The sequence below is a fragment of the Podarcis filfolensis genome (assembly GCF_964270895.1).
Source record: "Podarcis filfolensis genome assembly, chromosome: 3".
NCBI classification, from domain to species: domain Eukaryota; kingdom Metazoa; phylum Chordata; class Lepidosauria; order Squamata; family Lacertidae; genus Podarcis; species Podarcis filfolensis.
Window position 1 is genome coordinate 106,984,111 of NC_139606.1, and position 23,009 is coordinate 107,007,119.

At 42.5% G+C, this 23,009-nt stretch overlaps 1 protein-coding gene across 8 annotated transcripts; it reads left to right on the forward strand.

Annotated features, from left to right (window-relative positions):
* The first annotated feature begins 554 nt into the window (after nt 1-554).
* LOC310758752 (uncharacterized protein) lies at nt 555-22,341 on the forward strand. Of its 8 annotated transcripts, XR_014545867.1 has the most exons (9): nt 555-708; nt 1,121-1,215; nt 1,831-1,938; nt 3,268-3,418; nt 8,142-8,415; nt 14,155-14,269; nt 19,401-19,642; nt 19,825-20,015; nt 20,072-22,341. XR_014545867.1 is itself a non-coding variant. In XM_083605682.1 (6 exons), the coding sequence occupies exons 1-4, from the start codon at nt 583-585 to the stop codon at nt 19,438-19,440; spliced, it is 372 nt and encodes a 123-aa protein (XP_083461808.1). In that variant the 5' UTR covers nt 572-582; the 3' UTR covers nt 19,441-19,642; nt 19,825-20,015; nt 20,072-21,857. The 8 variants fall into 8 exon arrangements, 1 of the variants encoding a protein (XP_083461808.1); XR_014545868.1 differs by lacking the exons at nt 555-708; nt 3,268-3,418 and having other exon boundaries at nt 950-1,215; XM_083605682.1 differs by lacking the exons at nt 1,831-1,938; nt 3,268-3,418; nt 8,142-8,415 and having other exon boundaries at nt 572-704; nt 20,072-21,857.
* The last annotated feature ends 668 nt before the right edge of the window (nt 22,342-23,009 follow it).

The following is a 23,009-nucleotide window of genomic DNA, read 5'->3' on the forward strand; positions in this document are numbered from 1 at the left end:
TCAGAGATTAAAGATTTGAAACGCGCCTGCCTTTGGGTTGTCAGTTGGCGGCGGTTTGACGGGGAGGGGTCCATAAAGGATTTTCGAAAGTTATTAAACGCTCCTGTAAGGATTCGAGTTGCCTCACGTCGGAAGTGCCCAGCGTCTCTGAGGGAACAGGGGACTTGCTGGACTAGATGGGCCGCTGGCCTGATCCAGCCGGGCCTGCATTCTTATGCATTGCGATAAAGGGCCTTTATCCCAGAGAAAGATTGGGGAGGGGGTTAAAAAGAGAGAGAGAGAGAAAGGGTTCTTCTCTTCTCCCCCCGTCCCCGCTTAGGTAGGAGGGAAATTTAAGGAGAAGGGGTGAGAAACGGGGCGGGAATAATATTAGCATAAATTATTACGACCGGTGATCTCATGGAGAGAAAATGATTAATCTGTTCCTGGGGCGCGCGGGGGAGGGGGCTGGAGGAAAGACACGGATCTAGTCAGGCACGCACGTGCGCACCGCGGGTCAGTTCTGCAAGGGGAAGAGCGGACCCGACAGCTCGGCCCTTCTAAGGAGAGCCCGATTTTTGCTCCTCATGCTGGCTGTGTGGCATGTGGGAGCGGAAACCTCTGGCTCGTGTGGGCACCAACCAACTGTGGAAGCAGCTGCAGAGTAGAAAGAAAACCTTGGTGGAAACCAGGCTGAAGAGCGCGCACGCAGGGCGCGCGGAAGGGTAGGTAGGTGTGGAGCCATTTTTGGAAGCGCATTGTTGCATTGCTCCAGATCCATACATGTTGTGGTCGCCCCTGCTGCTCCTTACCCTTCTGTGCAGTTTCTCGCTCCTCTCTGTTGCCTCGCTGCTGCTTCAGAGTGAAGAGGTGTGGGGTTCTTTTCTTGCTTCTGTGGAGGGAAATGCTATGCTTTCCTCTTTTGATGCTACACTCCATACATAGGGTTGTGGTGGTTTCTACGATCAGCAGTAGTTCCTATAGTCTTGACAGCAGATACTGTCATCTCATAGAGTAATATAATGTGAAGGTGGCTGAAATTGAATCAAAACCTAAAACCTAGAGTCTAATTGGAGGGGGGTATTCCTGAAACGTTCCCTAAATGACTCAAACTTACTCTGAAAGCCTTGTCCTGAAACAGGATTCAGTGGACTAAAACCACCTGTACATTCCAAGAATTTGTTCGTACTGCGATGACACATCAGATGACATCCATGAAATTGCCTCATGTTTCTTGTGAGTATATAATATTTGTTGCTAAAACCCACTGTGGTTCCAAAGATCTGCTCTGGGGAATGAAATTATTTTGCATACCACTTGGAACTAGCAGCTGTTGTACAAAATTAGGATCTGGCTCTTGAAAAAATGGCAGATTATTATTATTATTATTATTATTATTATTATTATTATTATTATATGTTGCCTATCTGACTGGGTTGGACGCGGGTGGCGCTGTGGGTAAAACCTCAGCGCCTAGGACTTGCCGATCGCATGGTCGGTGGTTCGAATCCCTGCAACGGGGTGAGCTCCCGTCGTTTGATCCCAGCTCCTGCCCACCTAGCAGTTCGAAAGCACCCTTAAGTGCAAGTAGATAAATAGGTACCGCTTTATAGCGGGAAGGTAAACAGCGTTTCCGTGTGCTGCTCTGGTGCTGGTCACCGGAGCAGCTTTGTCACACTGGCCACGTGACCCGGAAGTGTCTGCGGACAGCGCTGGCTCCCGGCCTCTAAGTGAGATGAGCGCACAACCCTAGACTGTCAAGACTGGCCCGTACGGGCAGGGGTACCTTTACCTTTACCTTTATCTGACTGGGTTGCCCCAACAAGTTACTATAATTTTATTGTTTCGTAGTGATGTGGCCAGATACTTTCAAGTTACCTTTATTATGAGGACTAGAAACATTTCTGTAGCGAGAACTCAGATTCTTGGGCAAAAGCTGGAAAAGAGCTGGAAACTAAAGTAAGTTTTCCATTGTCAATTAATATGCTTCCGGAACAAATTTGTATAGTCTTTGGCTTCAAGTGTCCAAAATTTTCCAGAAGCAAAGGGTAGTGTTTACTGTGTTTTCTATACGAGATTGAAAACAAATGTCCATGTTGCTTGGTTGATAGTCATAATATTGAAAACTTTACAGAGCTCAGGTAATTGGAATACATAAAATAGGGGTACTAAATCACCACATGAACTCCAAATAATGTTGTGTGGTACACAATGGTATCTCCTGGATTTTAGCACCTATGATGAAATACTAGTCCCTGGATCCAGGAAGAAGCATGCTTTAATAAATATAAGACATAACATGGTTATTTCCAGCAGGCCATATACTTCTCAGGACCAGGTTACAGTATTCCTTATACACCTAGTAGATCGCAATGGTCTGTAGGAGAGTTTCTCCTCCCAGTTTCCAAGATTTCAGAAGCGTACTCTGCAGTAACTCAAGAGCAAGGCTTTTAGTGTGGCTGCTCCTATTCTGCAGAATAGCATTCCTGTCAAGATAGGTAGGACAAGCACTATTTGCCCTTTCTGGGAAAGATTGAAAAAGACATTTTTGTTCTGACAGGCTTTCCCAGCTGGATAAATGGGTATTTACCCTGACTGTCCACTTGTTAAGAGATTTAGTCTTATTTTAATTGTACTTGCTTTTGTGTTTTTTAACTGTTTTTAATTATGTATAAATTGAAACGGTAGTTTACAAGGTGATTATACTGATAATACTAATAATCCTCTGTACACTACTTTGCTTGGTGTTTGTTTTTATTTCTGCTGACTGCTTATATGCTGCTCTGCTGTATCATGATGTAGGAATGTTTTTGTTTTAATAGTCTTACTGTAATTCTTTAATCTTTCTGTAAGTTGCCCAGGTAAGCTGTTAAAGGATGGGATGTAAATCAAATAAATACAATGCAATACAATATGTTTGTTTATTTTATTTTCTTCCTCCAGGGAGCTGATGGTTGTATACACAACCCCAACATTTTTTCCCTTAAAAAAACCCTTATGTGATGGGTTTGGCTGAATGGTACTGATTTTCCCAAGGACATAGCCCATGCAACCCTATACTTAACCTACTACACCAGATCTGGAGATGTGGAAAGGGCACCAAATTGTAAACATGCTCAGCCTGGGAGGGGAGCAGTTTTTAAAGTCTTTCCCTTCCAGTAAAAGTCAACAGGAGGGAAATCCCTTACAGTGGGTCTGGGGGCTGGGGTAATGTTGCACCATCGCTGAAGGTTGGCCATAGCTTGAAGGGTATCAGATTTGTTATGTGTATGCTCTTCCCCTGTGCAGCCCACACCTCCACTCCATGTCATCTGCTGGTGTATGGGAGGATTTTACCAGCTATCTTGTCATACTGGCGGCATATCTCAAGTTCTGCCACTGTAACAGCTTCCTCTGATTCCTGTGGGCCATTCATCAGATCTCAATAACGTTGCTTATGGTGAGTTCCATGGCAGAGGTGATTGCTGAGCTCTCTAGTCAAAATCCTATACACTCTCCACCATAACATGGAGTGGTGTTGCACTGGTTATTTGTTTCAGCGCAGTGGCAGTGTCATTAGCATTGTTCTCTGTCCTCAGGGTTAACCCTACTGCAAGGGGTACACCTGTTCATAGGTATTACAACATAAATAAAAATAAGAGAGAAACCTTCAAAGTAAATGGGGGGGGGGGAATGTCAGAATATTGCTGGGACGGGGTATCTCATACTTTTCCCATCACTACCTGCACCCTCCATGCTGAAAGATATATGTAGTAGAAAAGTGCTCAAAACTTCTAAAGTTGCTAAAAGAATAAGTTATTTTTAAAAAAAACAACAAAATTATGCAAGCAGAGGTTGTTGAATTGCTTACTACCAGTTGTGTCAATAGCACTTTACACAGAACTCCAAAGTGTAATAGGTCTTCCAGTTGTGAATGTGGACATGGAATTTACACTTTCTTAATGACAAAGTGCTGTGGCTTGATAAATGGGGCAGTGTGACAGTTCCTACAAAAGACCCTATCTTGAAAGAGATCTGGGTTCCCAGCAACAGGTGAATAACCAATATGCACTTATTTTAGAATGTATTTATCTTTATTGTTAATCGCTTCAGGATGTTTCACAGGAAGTGATGCATAAATTAAATAGTAATAGAAGCTGTAAAGCGCTTAATAAAAAGAACCCCTATGTAGCATGCATAAAAACAACGCAAAACAATTATCAGTAATATACACATTAAATCAGAAAGTTTTAAAAACCAAGTGCATAGTTAATTAGATTATGTCCTGGTAGACTTACCAGACCAATTAATTTTTTAACAGGCATCTGAAGCACTACAACAAGGGTGCCTGCCTCATGTTAATAGGCAGGGAGTTCCAAAGCACACTGGAAGTTCAACTCACAGCTGTGGAGTGAATATCATATGGCATTTTTAAAAGCTCTAGTTGACAAAGCTGGATCCAGGAGCACCCACACACTGAGTGTTAAGATCAGAAGAGGGAACCCTCTTGGTAGTTCCACCACCCTCAGAGGTTTGGGGAATGGTAATGCAGGAGAGGTCATTCTGTGTGGCAGATCCAACATTGTCAAATTCCCTCCCCACAGAAGTAGTGTCCTGTACTTTCATTCTATGGCTGAGGCTGTAGCCCACCCTGGAACTTTCTGATGAAGAGTAGGTAACAAACAAACAAACGCCTTCAGAAAGGAGCACAGTCCCATCCAAGACTAGCACTTGGCCTGTTTTTTTGACACAAGAGCCGGTCACCCACTCCACTGGGATTTAAGCTCAGTTTAGTTGCCCTCATCTAGAAATGGTTAAAAAAAAAAAATCTAGAACAACCATGGTGTCCAGGCACTGGTGCATAGCCTACAGAGTCAGTGTAGGAGAATGCCATGGTCATTGCTATCAAAAGCTGAAGTGACACTGAAGGAGCAAGACTGCACTGTCCCTTTTCTGCTCTCGATAGAGGTCATCCATAGGGTAACCAAGGGCAATTCGGTCCCATAGCAAGGCCTGAACCCAGATGGGTTCTAGAAGGAATGTGTCTAGAATGATAACAAGTAGCAGCAAAGCAAGTGGAATTTGCAATTGACTGGTAGGTGGTCCAAACCAATGCGTGTAGGGCTGGCGTTTTTAGGACTGGCCACACCATTGCCTCTTTCAAGGTGGCAGAGACTGACAGGCATCAAGAGGGTATGTAGTCAATCAGAGAATAATGCATTTTATTTGTGTCACAAGAGTGCATAAACTGAAAGGGATCCTACAGGGCATTGCAAGAAATGGCATTAGGCACTTCAGTTGGAACTGCAACAACTGCGGAGTCAAGGTCTCTCTCCAAAGCCGAGCAATTTTATTCTAAAAATATGCAGTTAGTTGGTTACAGCAGGTTCTTGAAGGCTCCAGGGGTCCCTCCTCCACAGCAACCTCTGAATACTCGAAAGAGCTTAGCTTGCTGGCTGCTAGAGGATGCAGTACAGGTTACAAAGTATGCTTCTTTTGCTGCCTATATTTTCACATGGCACACACAGTTCTGTGCCCTAACCAGTGTTCAGCTGACCTTAGAACAAGCCTTGAGCTTTTCCTTGCAATTAATGAATATTGATCACTGGTATAATACAGTCTGGCAAACAGCCTTAATGGAAAAGTTGTACAAACTGAAGAGGGCAAGGGGAGAGAAAAAAACAAGGTAATTTTACACAGTTTGAGTATGATTTTATTAAATATACAAAGGGAGCAATACGTGGATGAGAAATACCTACAGCATATATTGCAATATGGCATAGATAAGCAGGGACTACTCATTAGCTCATTCCTATTCCTGTGTGTTTTCCAAGTTGATTTATTGAAGAGTTCATTGGACTGGTATACTGTAATCACCTCAGTAATATGTACTGTAAAATAATATGTTTAGTATTTTACACACACACCCCGTGACTCGCTTTTTGTCAGTCGTGTCATGTCTTGTTATTTAAAGGTAAAGGTACCCCTGCCCGTACGGGCCAGTCGTGTCCAACTCTAGGGTTGTGCGCTCATCTCACTTAAGAGGCCGGGGGCCAGCGCTGTCCGGAGACACTTCCGGGTCACGTGGCCAGCGTGACGAAGCTGCTCTGGCGAGGCAGCACCAGCGCAGCACACGGAAACGCCATTTACCTTCCCGCTATAAAGCGGTACCTATTTATCTACTTGCACTTAGGGGTGCTTTCGAACTGCTAGGTGGGCAGCAGCTGGGACCGAAAGATGGGAGCTCACCCCGCCGCGGGGATTCGAACTGCCGACCATACGATCGGCAAGTCCTAGGCACTGAGGTTTTACCCACAGCGCCACCCGCATCCCTGTCTTGTTATTTAGGTGTGTACAATTTTGTAACAGAAAGAATAAATATATTAGAACTATAGAACAAGATCTCTAGTCTACATCCATATTACTTCACAGTCCGTAATTGGTTCAGCTCTACAACACTGAAGAGGAAGCCCAGGAGCAATTGTGCCAACTACCTGTCTTATCTGAGCAGTAATAATAATAATAATAATAATAATAATAATTTTTTAATAGCCCTCCCATCTGGCTGGGTTGCCCCTGCCACTTTGGTTGGCTATGAAGCATGGTGTCAAATTGGCTGGAAAAAGACCATGGCCTATCTCAGTATAAGGCATCTTGTAACATGATTACACACTAGATTATAATTTGGATTGTGTTGTTTTTCCACTGTTCCTTCAATGAGGTGAGAGTGATATATGTGGTTCTTCCTGCGGTACTTTATCCCAACGTTCCTGTGAGGTAAGTTAAGCTGAGATGTAGTTATAGCTCAAGATAACCCAATGAGTTTTATGACTGCCTGAGTAGAGATTTGAAACCAGCTCTCCCAAATCCAGCACTCCCAACTGCCATGCCATACTGACTCTGGCTCATGTATTTGGCTGTTTGCTGATATCTGCCTGTTTCTCCATGTTATGGGAGTGTGAACTAGTTACAAGCCAGTATTAACTGGATACACATATACATAGATAGGAAAACATTACTTTCTCTGCCTGTCATAGGAAAACATTAATTTCTCAGCAGATGAAGATGATGGATTTTATGGCGCTGGCTGATCTCACTGGGAGAATCCGCGACCAGAAAGAAGAGGAATATCAAGAAGACTGGAAGAAATTTAAATATTATTTGAATAAATATTGTAATATTAAAGATTAGTAGTTACTTGAAGGTAATAAATAGGCCTAGGTCTAAATTAGGATTAAATAAATAAATGTGACAGAGAATGTTAAGAAATTTGATTATAATCGGAATACTGTTTTTTGAATAATGATATTGGAAAACTGCTATATTCAGTTACAAGGAAATTCAGATGGAAGAGATTAGAGAAAGTCAAGTAATATGTTTATGAAGTTGGAAGTTTAATTCATTAATTAATTTTTATTGTCTTTGTGTTGGTGGTTATCATTTGCGATATCTGTTTTATTTCTTTTTTTCTTCTTTTTTGTTTCATTGATTGTGTAGTTTGTGTTGTATTTGTATGAAATTTAATAAATATTATTGGGGGGGGGGAGAAAACATTAATTTCTCTGCCTGTCATAGTCTTGCCATTCTCCAAATTTAGCAGATGTATACCTCTAACCAGCAGATACTGGGCATAAACGGGAACGGCTGTTGCACTTTTTTCCTGCGGTATTTGATTGGCCTCTTTTGGAATAGCAGATGGAGAAAGACACTTCCCCCCTGAAATATACTCAGAGTCGCAAAGTGATTTCATGCTCTTTATTCAGCTCATAGTGGTGAGGAGGAATGAATGAAAGTCCCCTCAAAGCATCTGCTTTATATACATTATTTACACATAATTGGCTAATTCCGGAATTCTACTGTAAGCCAATCAGGTTGTGGATTCACTTCTATCTGGAGCACGATTGGGTGGTTCCTGCCAACCAATCATACTGCTGCATTGTTCTAGGACCAATCAGACTGCTGCATTCTGAATCCTATTGTTCTAAGACCAATCAGACTGCTGCAGTTTGGATCCTATTGTTCTAGGACCAATCAGACTGCTGCAGTTTGGATCCTATTCAACTCAGTACATAACACCCCCTAACCATATCACACTGGTGTGAGGATGAATGGGGAACATTGCCTAGTGCATTGAACGTTGACGAAAGCACATTGATTCTTGACACAAACTATTGCTTTTGTAGCTCAAGAACTAAAAGAAGCAAAGGAATTCCTGTCCCCCTATGATATAAGAATGTTGTGACTCGTATTCAACAAGGGAAAAAAATTAGGACTTGTGAGTATTACTTCGTCAAGATGATTATCCTAGCCTGCATGGCCCAGCAAGTGGTGTGAAGGAGCTCCATGATACAATTCAGCAACTAAATCTAAGAAAATGTAACCCTGAGCAATGCCTGGAAGGGGAAACCACCTTGAATCTATATATAAGCTGCTCTGTGCTCCTGAGAGGAAATGTGTGTAAGTGTAAGTGTAAATGTAATTAATGCACTATTTGTTGGGTTGATAGCCAATCATGTATTGATACCAACGCTTTTGAAATGTGGCCTCATCGTCTGATGAAATCTGATTAGGCTCACCCATAATATAGTTGCTTCTCTCATTGCCACTCACAAAATGTCAAATTGTGGGATCCACTTTTCCCTTTCGGAATCGGTGTAATAGCTAGGAATGCTGGAAGAAGTTCACCAAATCCAAGTCTCTTATCTGCCCCTTGAAATGGAGTTTCCTCAAGGAGCTTACTCTGCTTTCCAGGGTGAATTTGGATTCTGTGTACCGGTACTTGTTCGTCGAAGGATCACTTGGTCCAAGTATAAAGCCATATTTTTAGTGGTATGTATTCGGCAGTGAGAGATTTTACTTTCTTGGGCTCCATGATCACTGCAGATGGTGACAGCAGTCACGAAATTAAAAGACGCCTGCTTCTTGGGAGGAAAGCAATGACAAACCTAGACAGCATCTTAAAAAGCAGAGACATCACCTTGCCAACAAAGGTCCGTATAGTTAAAGCTATGGTTTTCCCAGTAGTGATGTATGGAAGTGAAAGCTGGACCATAAAGAAGGCTGAATGCTGAAGAATTGATGCTTTTGAATTATGGTGTTGGAGGAGACTCTTGAGAGTCCCATGGACTGCAGGAAGATCAAACCTATCCATTCTGAAGGAAATCAGCCCTGAGTGCTCACTGGAAGGACAGATCCTGAAGCTGAGGCTCCAATACTTTGGCCACCTCATAAGAAGAGAAGACTCCCTGGAAAAGACCCTGATGTTGGGAAAGATGGAGGGCACAAGGAGAAGGGGACGACAGAGGACGAGATGGTTGGACAGTGTTCTCGAAGCTACCAACATGAGTTTGACCAAACTGCGGGAAGCAGTGGAAGACAGGAGTGCCTGGCATGCTCTGGTCCATGGGTTCAAGAAGAGTCGGACACGACTAAACGACTAAACAACAACAATTCAGTTTTATGTTTACAGTGCTTTCTTATCTAGACACACATGACTTGCACCAAAAAACAGACTCCCTTTTATTTGTTTCTACCTGCCTCATTTATGTTTTCTGTGGGTAGCTTGCAGAAATAATACTCTGTCACCAGTAGTAAGCAGTAGGGTGGGATGCAGACACTGACCTTACTCCTAGCAGGTGAGTCGATACTGCTTCCTGGGAGGGAGGGCGGTGTGATGCAAATATGAGCCACTGAATTTGTTCCACTAGAGCATTTTCATTGTAAAACAATGTGAAACTTCAAAACTGAATACAAGTAGTCTAAAAAACTTGAAGTTATTTAATTTATTTTATAAATCTGTGCCTATGCAGATTTTTAAGGGGAAATCCTTTAAAACCTATGCAGAAGCATCAAGGTAAAAAATAAACTACCTTTGAGGCAGTGCTGCTTCTGTTCTTGTAAAAGCTACTTATTGCCTTTTAAAAAGTCCAAATATAGATCGTCCTGCTGCCCACAGCCTGGTGTGGCTACTGCACGAGACTCCTTGCTGCCACACAATTTGACTGCATCACTCTCAGGGAGAATTTTATGGAAAAAACACAGCTGCCTCCATGTAAAAACTCGGGGCAACCTCATGAAGGGATCGTCAGACTGCAGATTCTGAAATGGACGCGTGATCTGATCTGATCCACCCAGATCAAATCAGGCAAGTTTGCTTTTGAATCCAAGTTTGACAGGTCCTTTTCTCATCCCTGCACAACATTTACCCCAGTCAGTGCCTTGGCTCTCATTGGCTAAAATACTGAAACGTGAACATTTGGGCAGAGATACCTTTAACATTCATAAGTAAAAAGGGTTACAGCCTTTTTAAATTTGTGATAATTGAGACTCCAGGGAGGAGTCTTATAATATCTTTCAAACGCATGATCCATTGTGAAACCCTCTTCACAATCTATCAATTAATTACAGCTAGATGATTGTTAGCCTTTATTAATCAGAAATATACTTTGGTTGAGAAATTGGACTAATCACTAAGATGATGCCTCTGTAGCAAAGTGAATTGATTTAAATCAAGTTTTTCATTGATTCTTATATTTCCTAAACAATGGTGCAAATCTGACCACTAATCCACAACTAAATAGAGTATTAGTTACATTGTCACAGTCTTATAATGAAGCATTGCATCTGACAGACCATACAATTTGCATGAGCTTCTCCCACCCTTTTCCCTGCTATAGAGGGAAGGTGTTTAAAATATTTCCAAATAGGGTAATTCTTATGACCAGCAACTATGACGGTGTTACCACATTTGGGCACCATACTAACCACAGTTTAGTGTTGCATGAGCAAGCCAAAATGGGCAGCAGTGAGCCTCTTGCTTGTGCAAGCCCTCTCTTCCCTTCTCTCCCATGTAGTTGGGAGGAGGAAGTCAGAAGTTTTCACTTCGCCTTTTGCTTAACTGTGGTTTGTGATTTTGTCCACACCAACCAACTATAGCTAGCATTAACTCATTTATTTCTAAGAAGCTAGCTTTAAAGCTGTAGTCTCTTTCCCTGGACAAGTCATATATCTGAGAATTAAGATCTTCCTTCCTTTCATGAGATCGTGAAATGCCAAGAGCACAGAACCAGCAAAGGAGTGTTATATAGTTCCTGTGGGTCTTCCCACTCCTACAGAAGATGTTTTATGACCTATTACTCCCGTGACTCAATCTGGAAATCAGATCCTTTGTCTCCTCACTAAATTATTTCTACTTAGCTTTTTGGAGACCATGTATGTTATTTTTGGGAGAAGCCTTTCATATACATATATCTTATTACTTCTGTGTATAAAACAAATGATGATTTATGCCTTAGCTTCTCCAAAGTCAGGAATTTTCTCTAGAATTTTACAGTCTGCTAAACTTGTATTTAGATTTCTTCCATTTTGAAAAAAATATGAATAAATTGCAAAGCAATTAGCACATAAACCACCAGATTACCTGTATTTTCCTGTGTATAAGACTATATTTTCCCCCAAATTTTTAAAGTTTAAAATTGGAGGTCGTCTTCTACATGGAATGTTGCAATTATTTATTTCTTAATGTTGGGCTCAAAAAATAAGGGTCGTCTTATACATGGGGTGTCTTATACACGGAAAAAATACGATAATTTTCATAAAGCAGGTGAAAATACTTAATGTTAAAATACCATCTTGTCACTAAATGCCAGTCAAAGTAAAAGAGACTTGCAATGTTTCCAGATTTCCAGTTAGAAAATGAGCATGTCTCTTGGGCAACAGAACTGTCACCTAGCAGTAAGAACTTCCCAGGCAATTTATGTTGACTGTGCACACACCATACATGTGTCTTAATGCACTTTATTTGATTGTATCCTTACCGGTTCCTGGAAGAAATTGCTGTATATAAGAATGTGAAGTACTGGGTGTGTGGGGGTGTGCTTTTTTAATATTTTTAAATTTTATTTCTTAATAAATGATACAGAAAATGAAAATAAACAAACAATGCTGATTAAAACAAATACATACACTCCCTGCACTGTAAACATAGACCCTACAAATACAGAAAACAACTTCTTTACTAAATTTGTCAACTTCCAAAATAATTTTCCAAGCTGAAATTAATGTGGTTTCCACTTAATCTTTAATTCCCAATTTTGCCACATTAGATCAAAGGTGTCTTAGAAGACACGAAAAAAATACAATCCTATAAATTTAATAACAACAACAAAAATTACCATTGTACATTGATGGTGCTATATAAACAGTCCATCTTCTTTTGCCATTCTAGCCTAAAACAATTAACAGTTTAGTGGACCCACAAGAATCTCAGTGAGACACTTAAACACAATTGCGACAGATCTGTGCAAACGTTACAACTTCTTAGCAACGGTATCTGGAGAGGGGGACCTCGGACATATACTCAGATCCTAGAACTTCCTGAAATTGTGATTTGTTTGAGCTGGAGCTTGAAATTCCCTTCCTTGGAAATATTAATTGGAAAGAATAATTAAGGGAACTAGACTACCTTAATTAACATGAGTTCCCAAGCCAACATTTACCCAGGTAACACCAATACAGGATTTGAAGGAATATCTATAGATAAGTAGGTGACGTATAAATGCCAGGCCAGACCTTTTGTTCCTTAGCCAAAGTTGCTTCCAGTTTTTGAGCCTAGGAAAAATATTGCAATTGACTTGAACAGAGGGCATTTGCAGGTAAGAACTGGTGGTTTGGAAAGGCTTGAGCACTCCACTCCTGTCTGTTGACTGTCCCCTGCAAGTATCCTTGCATTTGTGTACTTCTGTCCTAAGAGAGCAACTCTGAAACAATCAAATGGGAAGTTTTGGAACAGTTTAAATTCACTGATGGGTCAGTCATCTGATACATAGTGGACAGTCACGCCTCTCAACTTCTACAGAATCCCCAAAGTTGTATGCCATGTGGTAGCTCAACAGCGCAAAATATTGAGATGCCTCTCTAAGTAATACAGTCATACCTCGGGATAAATACGCTTCAGATTGAGCGCTTTTGGGTTGCGCTCCGCGGTGACCCAGAAGTAACGGAGCACGTTACTTCCAGGTTTTGCCACTCGCAAATGCGCAGACGGTCAAAATGACGTCACACGCATGCGCGGAAGCGGTGACACGCCAGACGCACTGTCGCATCTTACATTCTGTTTGGGATGCGAATGGGGCTCCAGAACGGATCCCATTCGCATCCCGAGGTACCACTGTATACACAAATAATAAAAGTATTCCTGCAACCTAAAAGCAGAGGAAGGGAGGGAAACATTCTATCTCTATGATGATGTATAATCTAGAACAGAGGTAGGCAACCTAAGGCCCGTGGGCCAGATGAGGCCCAATCGCGGAATCAGCGTGTTTTTACATGAGTAGAATGTGTGCTTTTATTTAAAATGCATATTTTGGTTACTTGTGGGGCATAGGATTTCGTTCATTCCCCCCCCCCAAAAAAAAATATAGTCCGGCCCCCCACAAGGTCTGAGGGACGATGGACCGGCCCACAGCTGAAAAAGGTTGCTGACCCCTGATCTAGAACACAGCATATAAGAAGAGTTAACCCTTTCTTCTCCTGCCAGTAGCCCTATTAATTCCCTCTCTAGCAGTTGCTATTAGTTCTTGGAGGGAAGCGATATTAACTTGCAGCAGGGAAAAGCAATAATAACTGAGGCCATGACATGGGGGGGGGCGTGTTTAATCCCTCAACCCCCACAGTCCTTATTCTGATCTCTCCCCCTGTTACTTAAGATGTTAAAACTAGACAAAATGCAATCACACCCTTAATGTCTCATCGAGTTTGGCTCTTGCTCTGCTTTAAAATAAAACAGCAGGGCTGCCCTTATGTTCTTCTAAGAGACAAGGAGATGTGCCTAGCTGCTGAGTATGAACAGGAATAGTACTTTATTTGCCCCTGGTTTTTGCTTGTAACATACCACTGTTTGAATATCATGAGGTGATTTAAAATTGGCGGGGGGGGTCTTGTCTCAGGATGGAGGACTAAATTACATGAGCCATGCAGTCCAATCTTGTGCTTGTTTACATGGAAGAAAGTCCCACCATATTCCCACTGTATTACTCTCAGACAAGTGTCCGCAGGATTGCCTTCATCTTTGCACTGATGTGCCTTAGGAGCCAGACATCCCAGCACTGTGCTATCATGTTACACAGAGCTTCATAAGTAATTTCCTGAGACACCCTCTGAATACCTCCTCTTTTTATTCCCTGCTTCCTTTTTCAGATGCAGACTGCAACATGGCTGCATTTAACTCTCCTGTTCCATTTTTGGCTGTGCAGAAGAAGCCGCTCTGCTCCTTGTCATCATTTTTTAATTCGTCAGGAAAGCGTGGGGAGCAGTGAGTAACTTCAAGATCATTCTGCACCTTTGATCTTAATTTCCAAATCCTGTAATTTCTTTAAAGTACACACACTTTTCTCCCTCTCGCCACCAAACACACAGACTTATTTGAGTGTTAAACAGGATTTTAATGAGTCCCGCAAGAGAGTGGGAAAAGCAGCTGTTCAAGTTAGTTTCTATAAATAATTCTATATGATCGTTGCTAAACTTTTAAGAGCCACTGCTGGAGCTCGCCTGTTTCCCCTCATATCCTTTGGAAAGCAGGAGTGTGCGACTTTTCGCCCAAGATCTTGCACATATATTAATCACAAGGAAAACGCTGTACTGTGTATCACACGATGCTCTCAATTTAATTATGTTAGACACAAAGTATTTCTGAGTGTGAATACCAACTAGGCATATCTGCATGGTGCTTAAAAATATATATATGTATTTTAGTGAAAAATGAGTATACAACAAAACACATCAATGCTGTATTCAAGACTGGACCTTCCTACGCCCAGTTCATTCTTTCAATAGATGATTGAGCCACAGTTATCCATTCTATTTTAGTGTATTCTTTAGATAATTTAGTAACACCCAAGCTAGACTGTAATGTATTGTATATAAACCTGCCTCTGAAATGCAACCACAACTTCTATTGGTGCAGAATGGGATGGCCAGTTCATTAAATGTCAACACATTGAATGCAACTACAACACTACTCTGTGTTTAAAGCATTAGTTATGCAGCAAAATGGGCACCCCTCCCATTTAACTCACAATTAGGGAGTTTGAGAGGCATGGGCGTAGCCTGGGGGGTGCAGGGGTGCAGCTGCTCCCCCCCATCAAGTAAATATAAATACTTAACTAACTGACCAATTGTGTTGCAGAAAACTTGGTTCTGCCCCCCCCCCCCAAGTCTGGCTGTGCCCACGTTCAGAGGTGGCTTTAGGGCAGCTGCACTGGTCAATTGAACTCAACAGCAGGCGGCGGCGGCAGATTTTTGCCTCGCACAGGGCGCCACTGAAAATTGAAAGGCCAAAATCTGCCCTGGCAAGTTCCGTAGTTGATCAAAGGCTCAAAAACCTGAGAAGTTCTCCTGCACAAGCCCTGCTGAAATTAACTGGAGCCATGCAGGAGATGTTTCGATGGGGCTTGTGCAGTAGACATCTCATAGAGTTGTTGTTGTTTAGTCGTTTAGTCGTGTCCGACTCTTAGTGATCCCATGGACCAGAGCACGCCAGGCACTCCTGTCTTCCACTGCCTTCCGCAGTTTGGTCAAACTCATGCTGGTAGCGTCGAGAACACTGTCCAACCATCTCATCCTCTGTCGTCCCCTTCTCCTTGTGCCCTCCATCTTTCCCAACATCAGGGTCTTTTCCAGAGAGTCTTCTCTTCCTTCTCATGAGGTAGCCAAAGTATTGGAGCCTCAGCTTCAGGATCTGTCCTTCCAGTGAGCACTCAGGGCTGATTTAGAACACTATAAAAATGAAGAGCTTTCACACGTGGGTGAGGCCACATGGATGCTTTGTGCAATGCATATTTGTTCATTTAGGCCTGCGTTCTCCAACCTAGTGCTCTCCAGATGTTCAGCATAGACTGGTGGAGGGTACCAGGTTGTGGGAAACTGATTACAGGATCTAAAAAAAAGGTAAAGGACCCCTGACAGTTAAGTACAGTCACGAACGACTCTGGGGTTGCGGCGCTCATCTCGCTTTACTGGTCGAGGGAGCCGACGTTTGTCCGCAGACAGTTTTTCCGGGTCATGTGGCCAGCATGACTAAGCCGCTTCTGGCAAAACCAGAGCAGTGCACGGAAACGCCATTTACCTTCCCACCGGAGTGGTACCTATTTATCTACTTGCACTTTGACGTGCTTTCGAACTGCTAGGTTGGCAGGAGCTGGGACCGAGCAGCGGGAGCTCACCCTGTTGCGGGGATTCGAACCGCTGACCTTCCGATTGGCAAGCCCAGCTTGGTTTACACCACAGTGCCACCTGCGTCCCCTTGATTACAGGATCTACTACCGTACTAAAAATGTTGTGAGCCAGAATATCAAGGGTCCATTCACCTGCTTGTCTTCCACTGATATGTTCCACCCCTGGCCTGTTACATTCCTGCTCTGTCCCCTTTCAGCACCAAAGAAGCACATATCTTCACAAGAATATTACGGGGGTCTTTGTCAAACGCCTTCTTGTTAAAAGACAAAAACAAGAACCATCGTTCTAAAAGGTGATGCATGCCAGTTCATCCTACTGTGCCCTTGGGTAATGAGAAAATTTTGTCCGTAATTATTACACATGCCTGATCATTTTCATATCGTTTATTTATCAAGTGTGCATATCACTCAGGATGTTACGGTACTCTGAATTATCCTCACAATGCAGGATGAGAGATTCTTAGAAGACTGGAGTAAATATACAAACTATTTGAAAAGTAATTGTAATGAACAGATTACACTAGTAGGATTGCAATAAGTTTTGTAAGGATGATTATTTGAAATGTTGCAAGAAAGACTATGAGGAGAATTATTGGTTAATGATAATTAAGAGTAATAGAGAAATTAAGAAATGCAGAATAAGTGATAAAGAATGGAAAATCATCAGAGGTGTTGACGGAAGTCTAAAATATTGTATAAGATAAGAAGTTATGTTATATGATTGTTGGAAATGATATGTTAAAAAAACCAATAAAAATGTATAATAATAAAAAAGAATAATTATCCTCACAACGACTCTGCGTGGGAGGTTAGGCTGGGATGGCAGTCTGCTCACCCAAGTCTCCCCAGTGCTAGTCTAGCACTTTGTCCATTAAAACTGCACACTTTCCTTTACATATTTAATTGAACTTAAAAAAAAAAAAAGTCCCAGGGGCTCAGGCAACTGGCTCTGATAAATGGATCTCAAGGTCAGGTCTGGCCCCAAGGGTCAGCAAGGTTGGGCACTGACTGAGGGTCCCAAGGCCTTGATTACACTGATTATAGTGTTGGTAGGGACCACGAGGGTCATCTAGTCCAACCCCCTGCAATGCAGGAATTTCAACAAAGGCATCCATGACAGGTGGCCATCCAACCTGTGCTTAAAAACCTCCAAGGAAGGAGAGTCCACCAGCTCCCAAGGGAGTCCGTTCCACTGACAAACAGCTCATACTGTCAGAAAGTTCCTCCTGGTGTTTAGTCGGAATGGGGTCTAGCCTCCAGAGCAGGAGAAAACAAGCTTGCTCCATCTCCCATGGGACAACCCTTGAGATACTTGAAGATGGCTATTGTATCTCCTCTCAATCTTCTCTTTTCTAGGCTAAGCATACCAAGCTCTCTCAATTCTTCCTCATAAGCCTTGGTTTCCAGATCCTTGATAATCTTGAATGCCCTCCTCTGTGCACTTTCTATCTTGTCAATATCCTTCTTAAATTGTGATGCCCGGAACCTGACATAGTACTCCAGGTGTGGTCTGACCAAGGCAGAATAAAGTGGTACTCTTTTACTTCCCTTGACCTGGACATTATCCTTCTGTTGATGCATCCTCAGCATTCTGTGAGGTAGGTCAGTTATTATAATACCCACTCGGAACCGGAGGAGTCTCAGTCTGCATCGGATCCTTTGCCTAAGGCATCATCTGAACCAAGTCTGGGGCCTGACCCTGAAGTGTTCCAGTCTGCACAGGTTCCCCTGCAACAAACACCAGCTGGGCCGAGTCAGGGGCCTGAGCCTGCCCTGGCTCCAGATGTGGGGATTAACTTGTTGCCTTCAGCTGGGCCATCACTTACAGCTGCTCCACTACCGGTTGGGTCAGGGGAGGCTGAGGCGGCCCTTGGGTCTAGTAACCCACCGACGTCTCCCGAGATGCAGAGACTAAGATCTGAGAGAAGGAGAGACTGAGTACTCGCAGGAGGAGTGCTCGCCTTCGGGCAAAACAGGGAGGTGAGTCGCCAGGGGATCAGGACTGGCCGTTACCCCAACAAAGGTAAAAGGCTGTCGGACCCTGCCCCAGGTTGCGGGAGCAACATTGCTGTATGCCAGATCCTGTACCTGTCCTTTCCTGGTTTCCTGCCTCGTGTCCTGCCTTGGCCTTGTCGGACTGACTCCTAGCGGAACCTTCGGATTCTGGACTGGTCCTGGACCGCGTTTCACGGGTTACCCCCGGGCCTAGCACACTAGCTAAGCATATATCTATCATCTTCTTCGGCGATCACTTGTAGCTGAGTAAGATGAACACGGTCTTAACAGTGAGTCTGTAAGTGACTGTGGAGGCCAATTCTGGATCCACACGTCCTTCCACAGTGGGGACATAGGTTTCAGGGAGGGAGTTGATCACGGTGAGGGTTTGCAAAATATGCCTTCCTCTTAGCTCGTGTTTTTCCTTATCACCATGAGTTTGTGCTTCTTCAAAGTCCATGACACTTTTGATAAAGGCTGTTCTCCAGTTGGAGCACCAGCAGGCCAGTGTTTCCCAGTTATCAGTGCTTAAGTTACATTTTTTAAAAATTGCCTTGTGAGCATCTTTAAACCTCTTTTGTTGTCTACTGGTATTTCGCTTTCCATTCTTGAGTTGGGAATATAGTAGTTGCTTTGGAAGACGATAATCAGGCATCCGAACAACACATCCAGTCCAACAAAGTTGGTGTTGAAGAATCATTGCTTCAACACTGGTGATCTTTGCTTCTTCCAGTACACTGACATATCTAGTTCTAGATCAACATCTATCTATCTATATGTTGGTGGGTATAATGTGACTTGGCGCAGGAGCTTCTCTGCACAGACTCCGAAACAATATGTCCCATCAGCTCCTGTCTCCAGCACATGGTTGAAATTTCCAAGGAGAGAGCAAAAACATTGTGGGAAGGAAGTCCTCTGCCGGAAGATGTTCTGTATTCGAAGGAGGCCTCTATTGGAAGGGCCCTCCGGTAAAAGTCTAGTTTCAGACAGTAAACATCTTGATAGCAGGCAGAGCAGGCACACAAGCCTCCCTAATGAAGGTGAAGTGCATTACCTTTCTGTTTAAATTATAATAATATTTTCCAAATAATTATAATGAATAATGATGATGAATAAGAAGTCCTAAGTTTGCATCTGTACATGGAAAATTAACACATGCACATTTCATGCAGATCTTGAGCCCTTTTTTGGAGTGATGCACTTTCTCTCTTTCAGCAATGCGCTAAACGACCTCCCCAGCACCTGTGCAGATTAACAGAGTGCAGCTTCCAAGACTGGGCTTGGCAACTGGAGCCTCGACTTGCGTTTACGAGCCTCTGTAAAGCAACTGCACAGAGACATCCAGTGGACAATTGAGAGCAGTGCTTGGCGAAAGGCAGGGAAAAGTTGACACAGGCCTGTCCTACAAAACGAAAAAAGCTTGTGTTCCTCGCTTATCTAATGTCCTCTATACAGTGGTACCTCGGGTTACAGACACTTAAGGTTACAGACTCCGCTAACCCAGAAATAGTACCTCAGGTTAAGAACTTTGCTTCAGGATGAGAACAGAAATTGTGTGGTGGCCGTACGGTGGCAGCGGAAGGCCCCATTAGCTAAAGTGGTACCTCAGGTTAAGAATGGAGCTCCAGAATGAATTAAGTTCTTAACCAGCTTTTGCCAACCTGGTGCCCTCTGCCAAGAGACCAAGGCCTCCTACCTGAGCTTTTGTTCCCTAGAAAGTGGGAGCCACCAACTCCACTAGCTTGCAAATTCCCAAGGGTAATTAAAGCTAATACTTGGAGCACGATGGCTCTATAAATAAAAAGCATTGCTAAGATCATTAAAAGCAGGGTAAGGTAAAGGTAAAGGGACCCCTGACCATTAGGTCCAGTCGTGACTGACTCTAGGTACATCCTCCTTATTTTAGCCTTTTACTGTAAACATATTTTTCTTGTATATTAATAAAACAGGATGGATCAAACGCCAATAGTCCATACAAATATAATATTTTCTCTTCTCTCCTAACGTTCCAATATCGTAATATTAAAGCAGGCAGGCAGATAGCCATAGCACTGGGACATGTTCTCTGTCTTCGTCCAGTCTGATATCTTAAACCATTCTGTCTCTCTCCCCCACCCCACTTCATAGCTATGGACCTTGGTTACTTGGCTACTATCTCACTCAGGAACTCAAGCATGCCAGCAAGGCAAGGCTAAGCTGGTGGTTCTCACAACAGGTGCCAGGATATCACTTGAGCTTGGCAACCTCCCCAACTTTCCCATAAGATCCGCATTGTTCACAGAGGGCACCAAAATTGCTTTTCCTCTGGACCGTCCTTGGAGACCTCAGTGCTCTGTTAAATGACAGGATGGAAAGGTGGACAGTCAGACCTCCAGCTGCTTTGGACCACAGAACCCAACAGCTGGTGGACACCAGGTTGGCAGAGAGGCTGATCCGCACCAGGAGCACCTGATGACATGTCTGTGCATCAAAGAGCCTCATGTCCTTGGTTTTAGGGCCTACCGTTTATTTCAAGATGACTTTTTATGAATAGAAATTACATGTGCAACTCTATGAAGATTCATTTCCTCTAGTCCGTGATGACCATAGTAACCTTGACACTGAATACGTCTTGTCGTTCTCATCTGTAATATCGTTCAAGCCCCTTGTGGTCATTGCTCTTCAGAAGGGAACCTGGGTTAGATGTGGATCCTTAATTATTTAATATTGATTTTTTAAAAATGCAAATATATTGAAGAAAAAAGGGGGAAGGGAGAAAAGGGGGGAACAAGGGAAAAAAGACCAATAGTCACCTTGTTAGCAGATGCCGTAACTCTCCAACAGTTTGATTTCCTCCCCGAAGGGTGCAATCTTCAATTGCCTCCCAAGACAGATGGATGCCAAACCTAAATCCATCTTATTATACACACACAGATCAACATATGCTGTCCTAATAGGTACCCAGGCAAAGTTTAAAAAGTACATACAAATAGAGTACAACAAGGGCATTAAGGTCCTCTTCTAAATTACATTCTTGGTGACTTCAAGGGTGCTGATTTTTGCTTCCTCCTCTCCCAGACCCTGAGAGCAGTATTGGCAAATGGATTTTTGATTCTCCTCTAAGCCAAAGGTGTCAGTCTGCAGAATGGCAAAACTCTCAACTGCAAGGGACTTTGCCCTAGTTCCGTAGATGTTCCAAATGACTTCTAAACTACAGTACCTCTTAGGCTCTGCGTCAACTGCTTGATCTGGCAAGAGTTGTCAGACAACTGAAGATTTGGAGCCTCCAAGCCCTCCTCCGCCTTATTCCCGGACAGCATGTCTCTGTGAATTTCCCTCCTTATATAAAACTATTTAAGAACTTCTGCCAGCTGGCAGCGGGCTCTTTTCCCACCCAAATTGGTAGTGCTTGATGCTTTTATGACTACTGCTCCAACAAGTAGTTAGATGTGCCTTGCAGGGAGATTTTAATTTCCATAGATTTTTAATTTCCAGTTTCCTTTTTCCCCTCAGAACTGTTGCATAAGAAGAAGAAGAGAGTTTTGCCTCCCCCAAGCGGACTTTCTAGTCAATTGCATCTAGGAGCTGAATTGTAGTGTTTTGATTCATTGTAAGCTGTTTTATCTTCTTTGTTTGAAATAATGAAAAAACTTTAAAGGCAAATAAAACCCCAATCTCCATTAAAAAAAAAAACGACATGTTTCCCCCACAGACTGTTTTTATAATTAATTTTTTTTAGTTAAGCACTGGTGTTTAGAAAAAGATAATGGAAAAGCTTATTATGTCAAAGAAGATAAAGGAAAAGCTTATTAAATATATTATATATATTCAATGTTTTATTAGGAAGTTAAAATAAGAATCCAGTAAGGAATATAAAGTAAAATAAATTTAAAAAGAAAGAAAGGAAAAGGGGAGAGGACCAAATAAACCAGGTTTCACAGCCATTAACTCATAGAATGTTTGTTTGATAAATATGTATACCACTTGAAGGGGGGTGGGGGAACCCTCAAAGGGATTTACAAAAAGGTAAACCAGAAAATCAGAAACAAACAACGCAATACATAAAGTACATTCTCAACAGGCCCACAATGAATTAGACGTTACCACAGGAATCGTGACTCAATGCAGAAAGAGTACAAAACCAATGTTATTAATACCAAATAAAGCCATATTTCATCAGGATTGCCTTCCCTGTGATTGGCCTGTCATACAAGCAACAAATGGCTGTCAGATGGGAAGGTGATGCTCCTTCAAAGACTAGTATCCCATGCCTTGCTCAACGGGTATATTATAATATCATAATGTATATTTATTTTTATTTATGAATCGCTTTACACAAGGCATCCCAAAGTGGTTTACAATACAACAAAAACCATACAAGTAACAACTGCACATAGACATAAGATAGATTTCTTAACACCACCTACATAAAACCAGTTCAGATTCTGTACAAATACCAACTGGGATAAAGGTCTCCGCTTGGAAGGTTGTGCAAATAAATATATTATGAAAGGCACACAAAAACCTCTGATCTTTTCTCACAAGGAAACTGGTCTAGCAAGGCCTGCTTCTGGAACTCTGTTACTAGAAAAAATGGGCAGCTTGAAACCCTGATATTTATTTTCTATTATTATTATTATTATTATTATTATTATTATTATTATTATTGATCATCTATCTATTAGGGGTGCCAACTTGAATAAAATAGGGGGGCAGGTAAGCCCCACCCCACATAATCATAAGACACAGTACATACAAACCATTTGAATGGCAACGCCCATTAACTTTGGGGGGCTGCCCCCCCATATTTTATTGGGATAGCCGAAGGGACCTTGTCCCCTAGGA

What these genes read in the sequence shown, in the direction of transcription:
- LOC310758752 (XM_083605682.1), top strand. Translation starts at nt 583, where the DNA reads ATGTGGGAGCGGAAACCTCTGGCTCGTGTGGGCACCAACCAACTGTGG. An exon ending in CACGCAGGGCGCGCGGAAGG is followed by an intron (nt 705 to 1,120) that starts GTAGGTAGGTGT and finishes GTCCTGAAACAG; the next exon opens with GATTCAGTGGACTAAAACCA. An exon ending in GAAATTGCCTCATGTTTCTT is followed by an intron (nt 1,216 to 14,154) that starts GTGAGTATATAA and finishes TTCCTTTTTCAG; the next exon opens with ATGCAGACTGCAACATGGCT.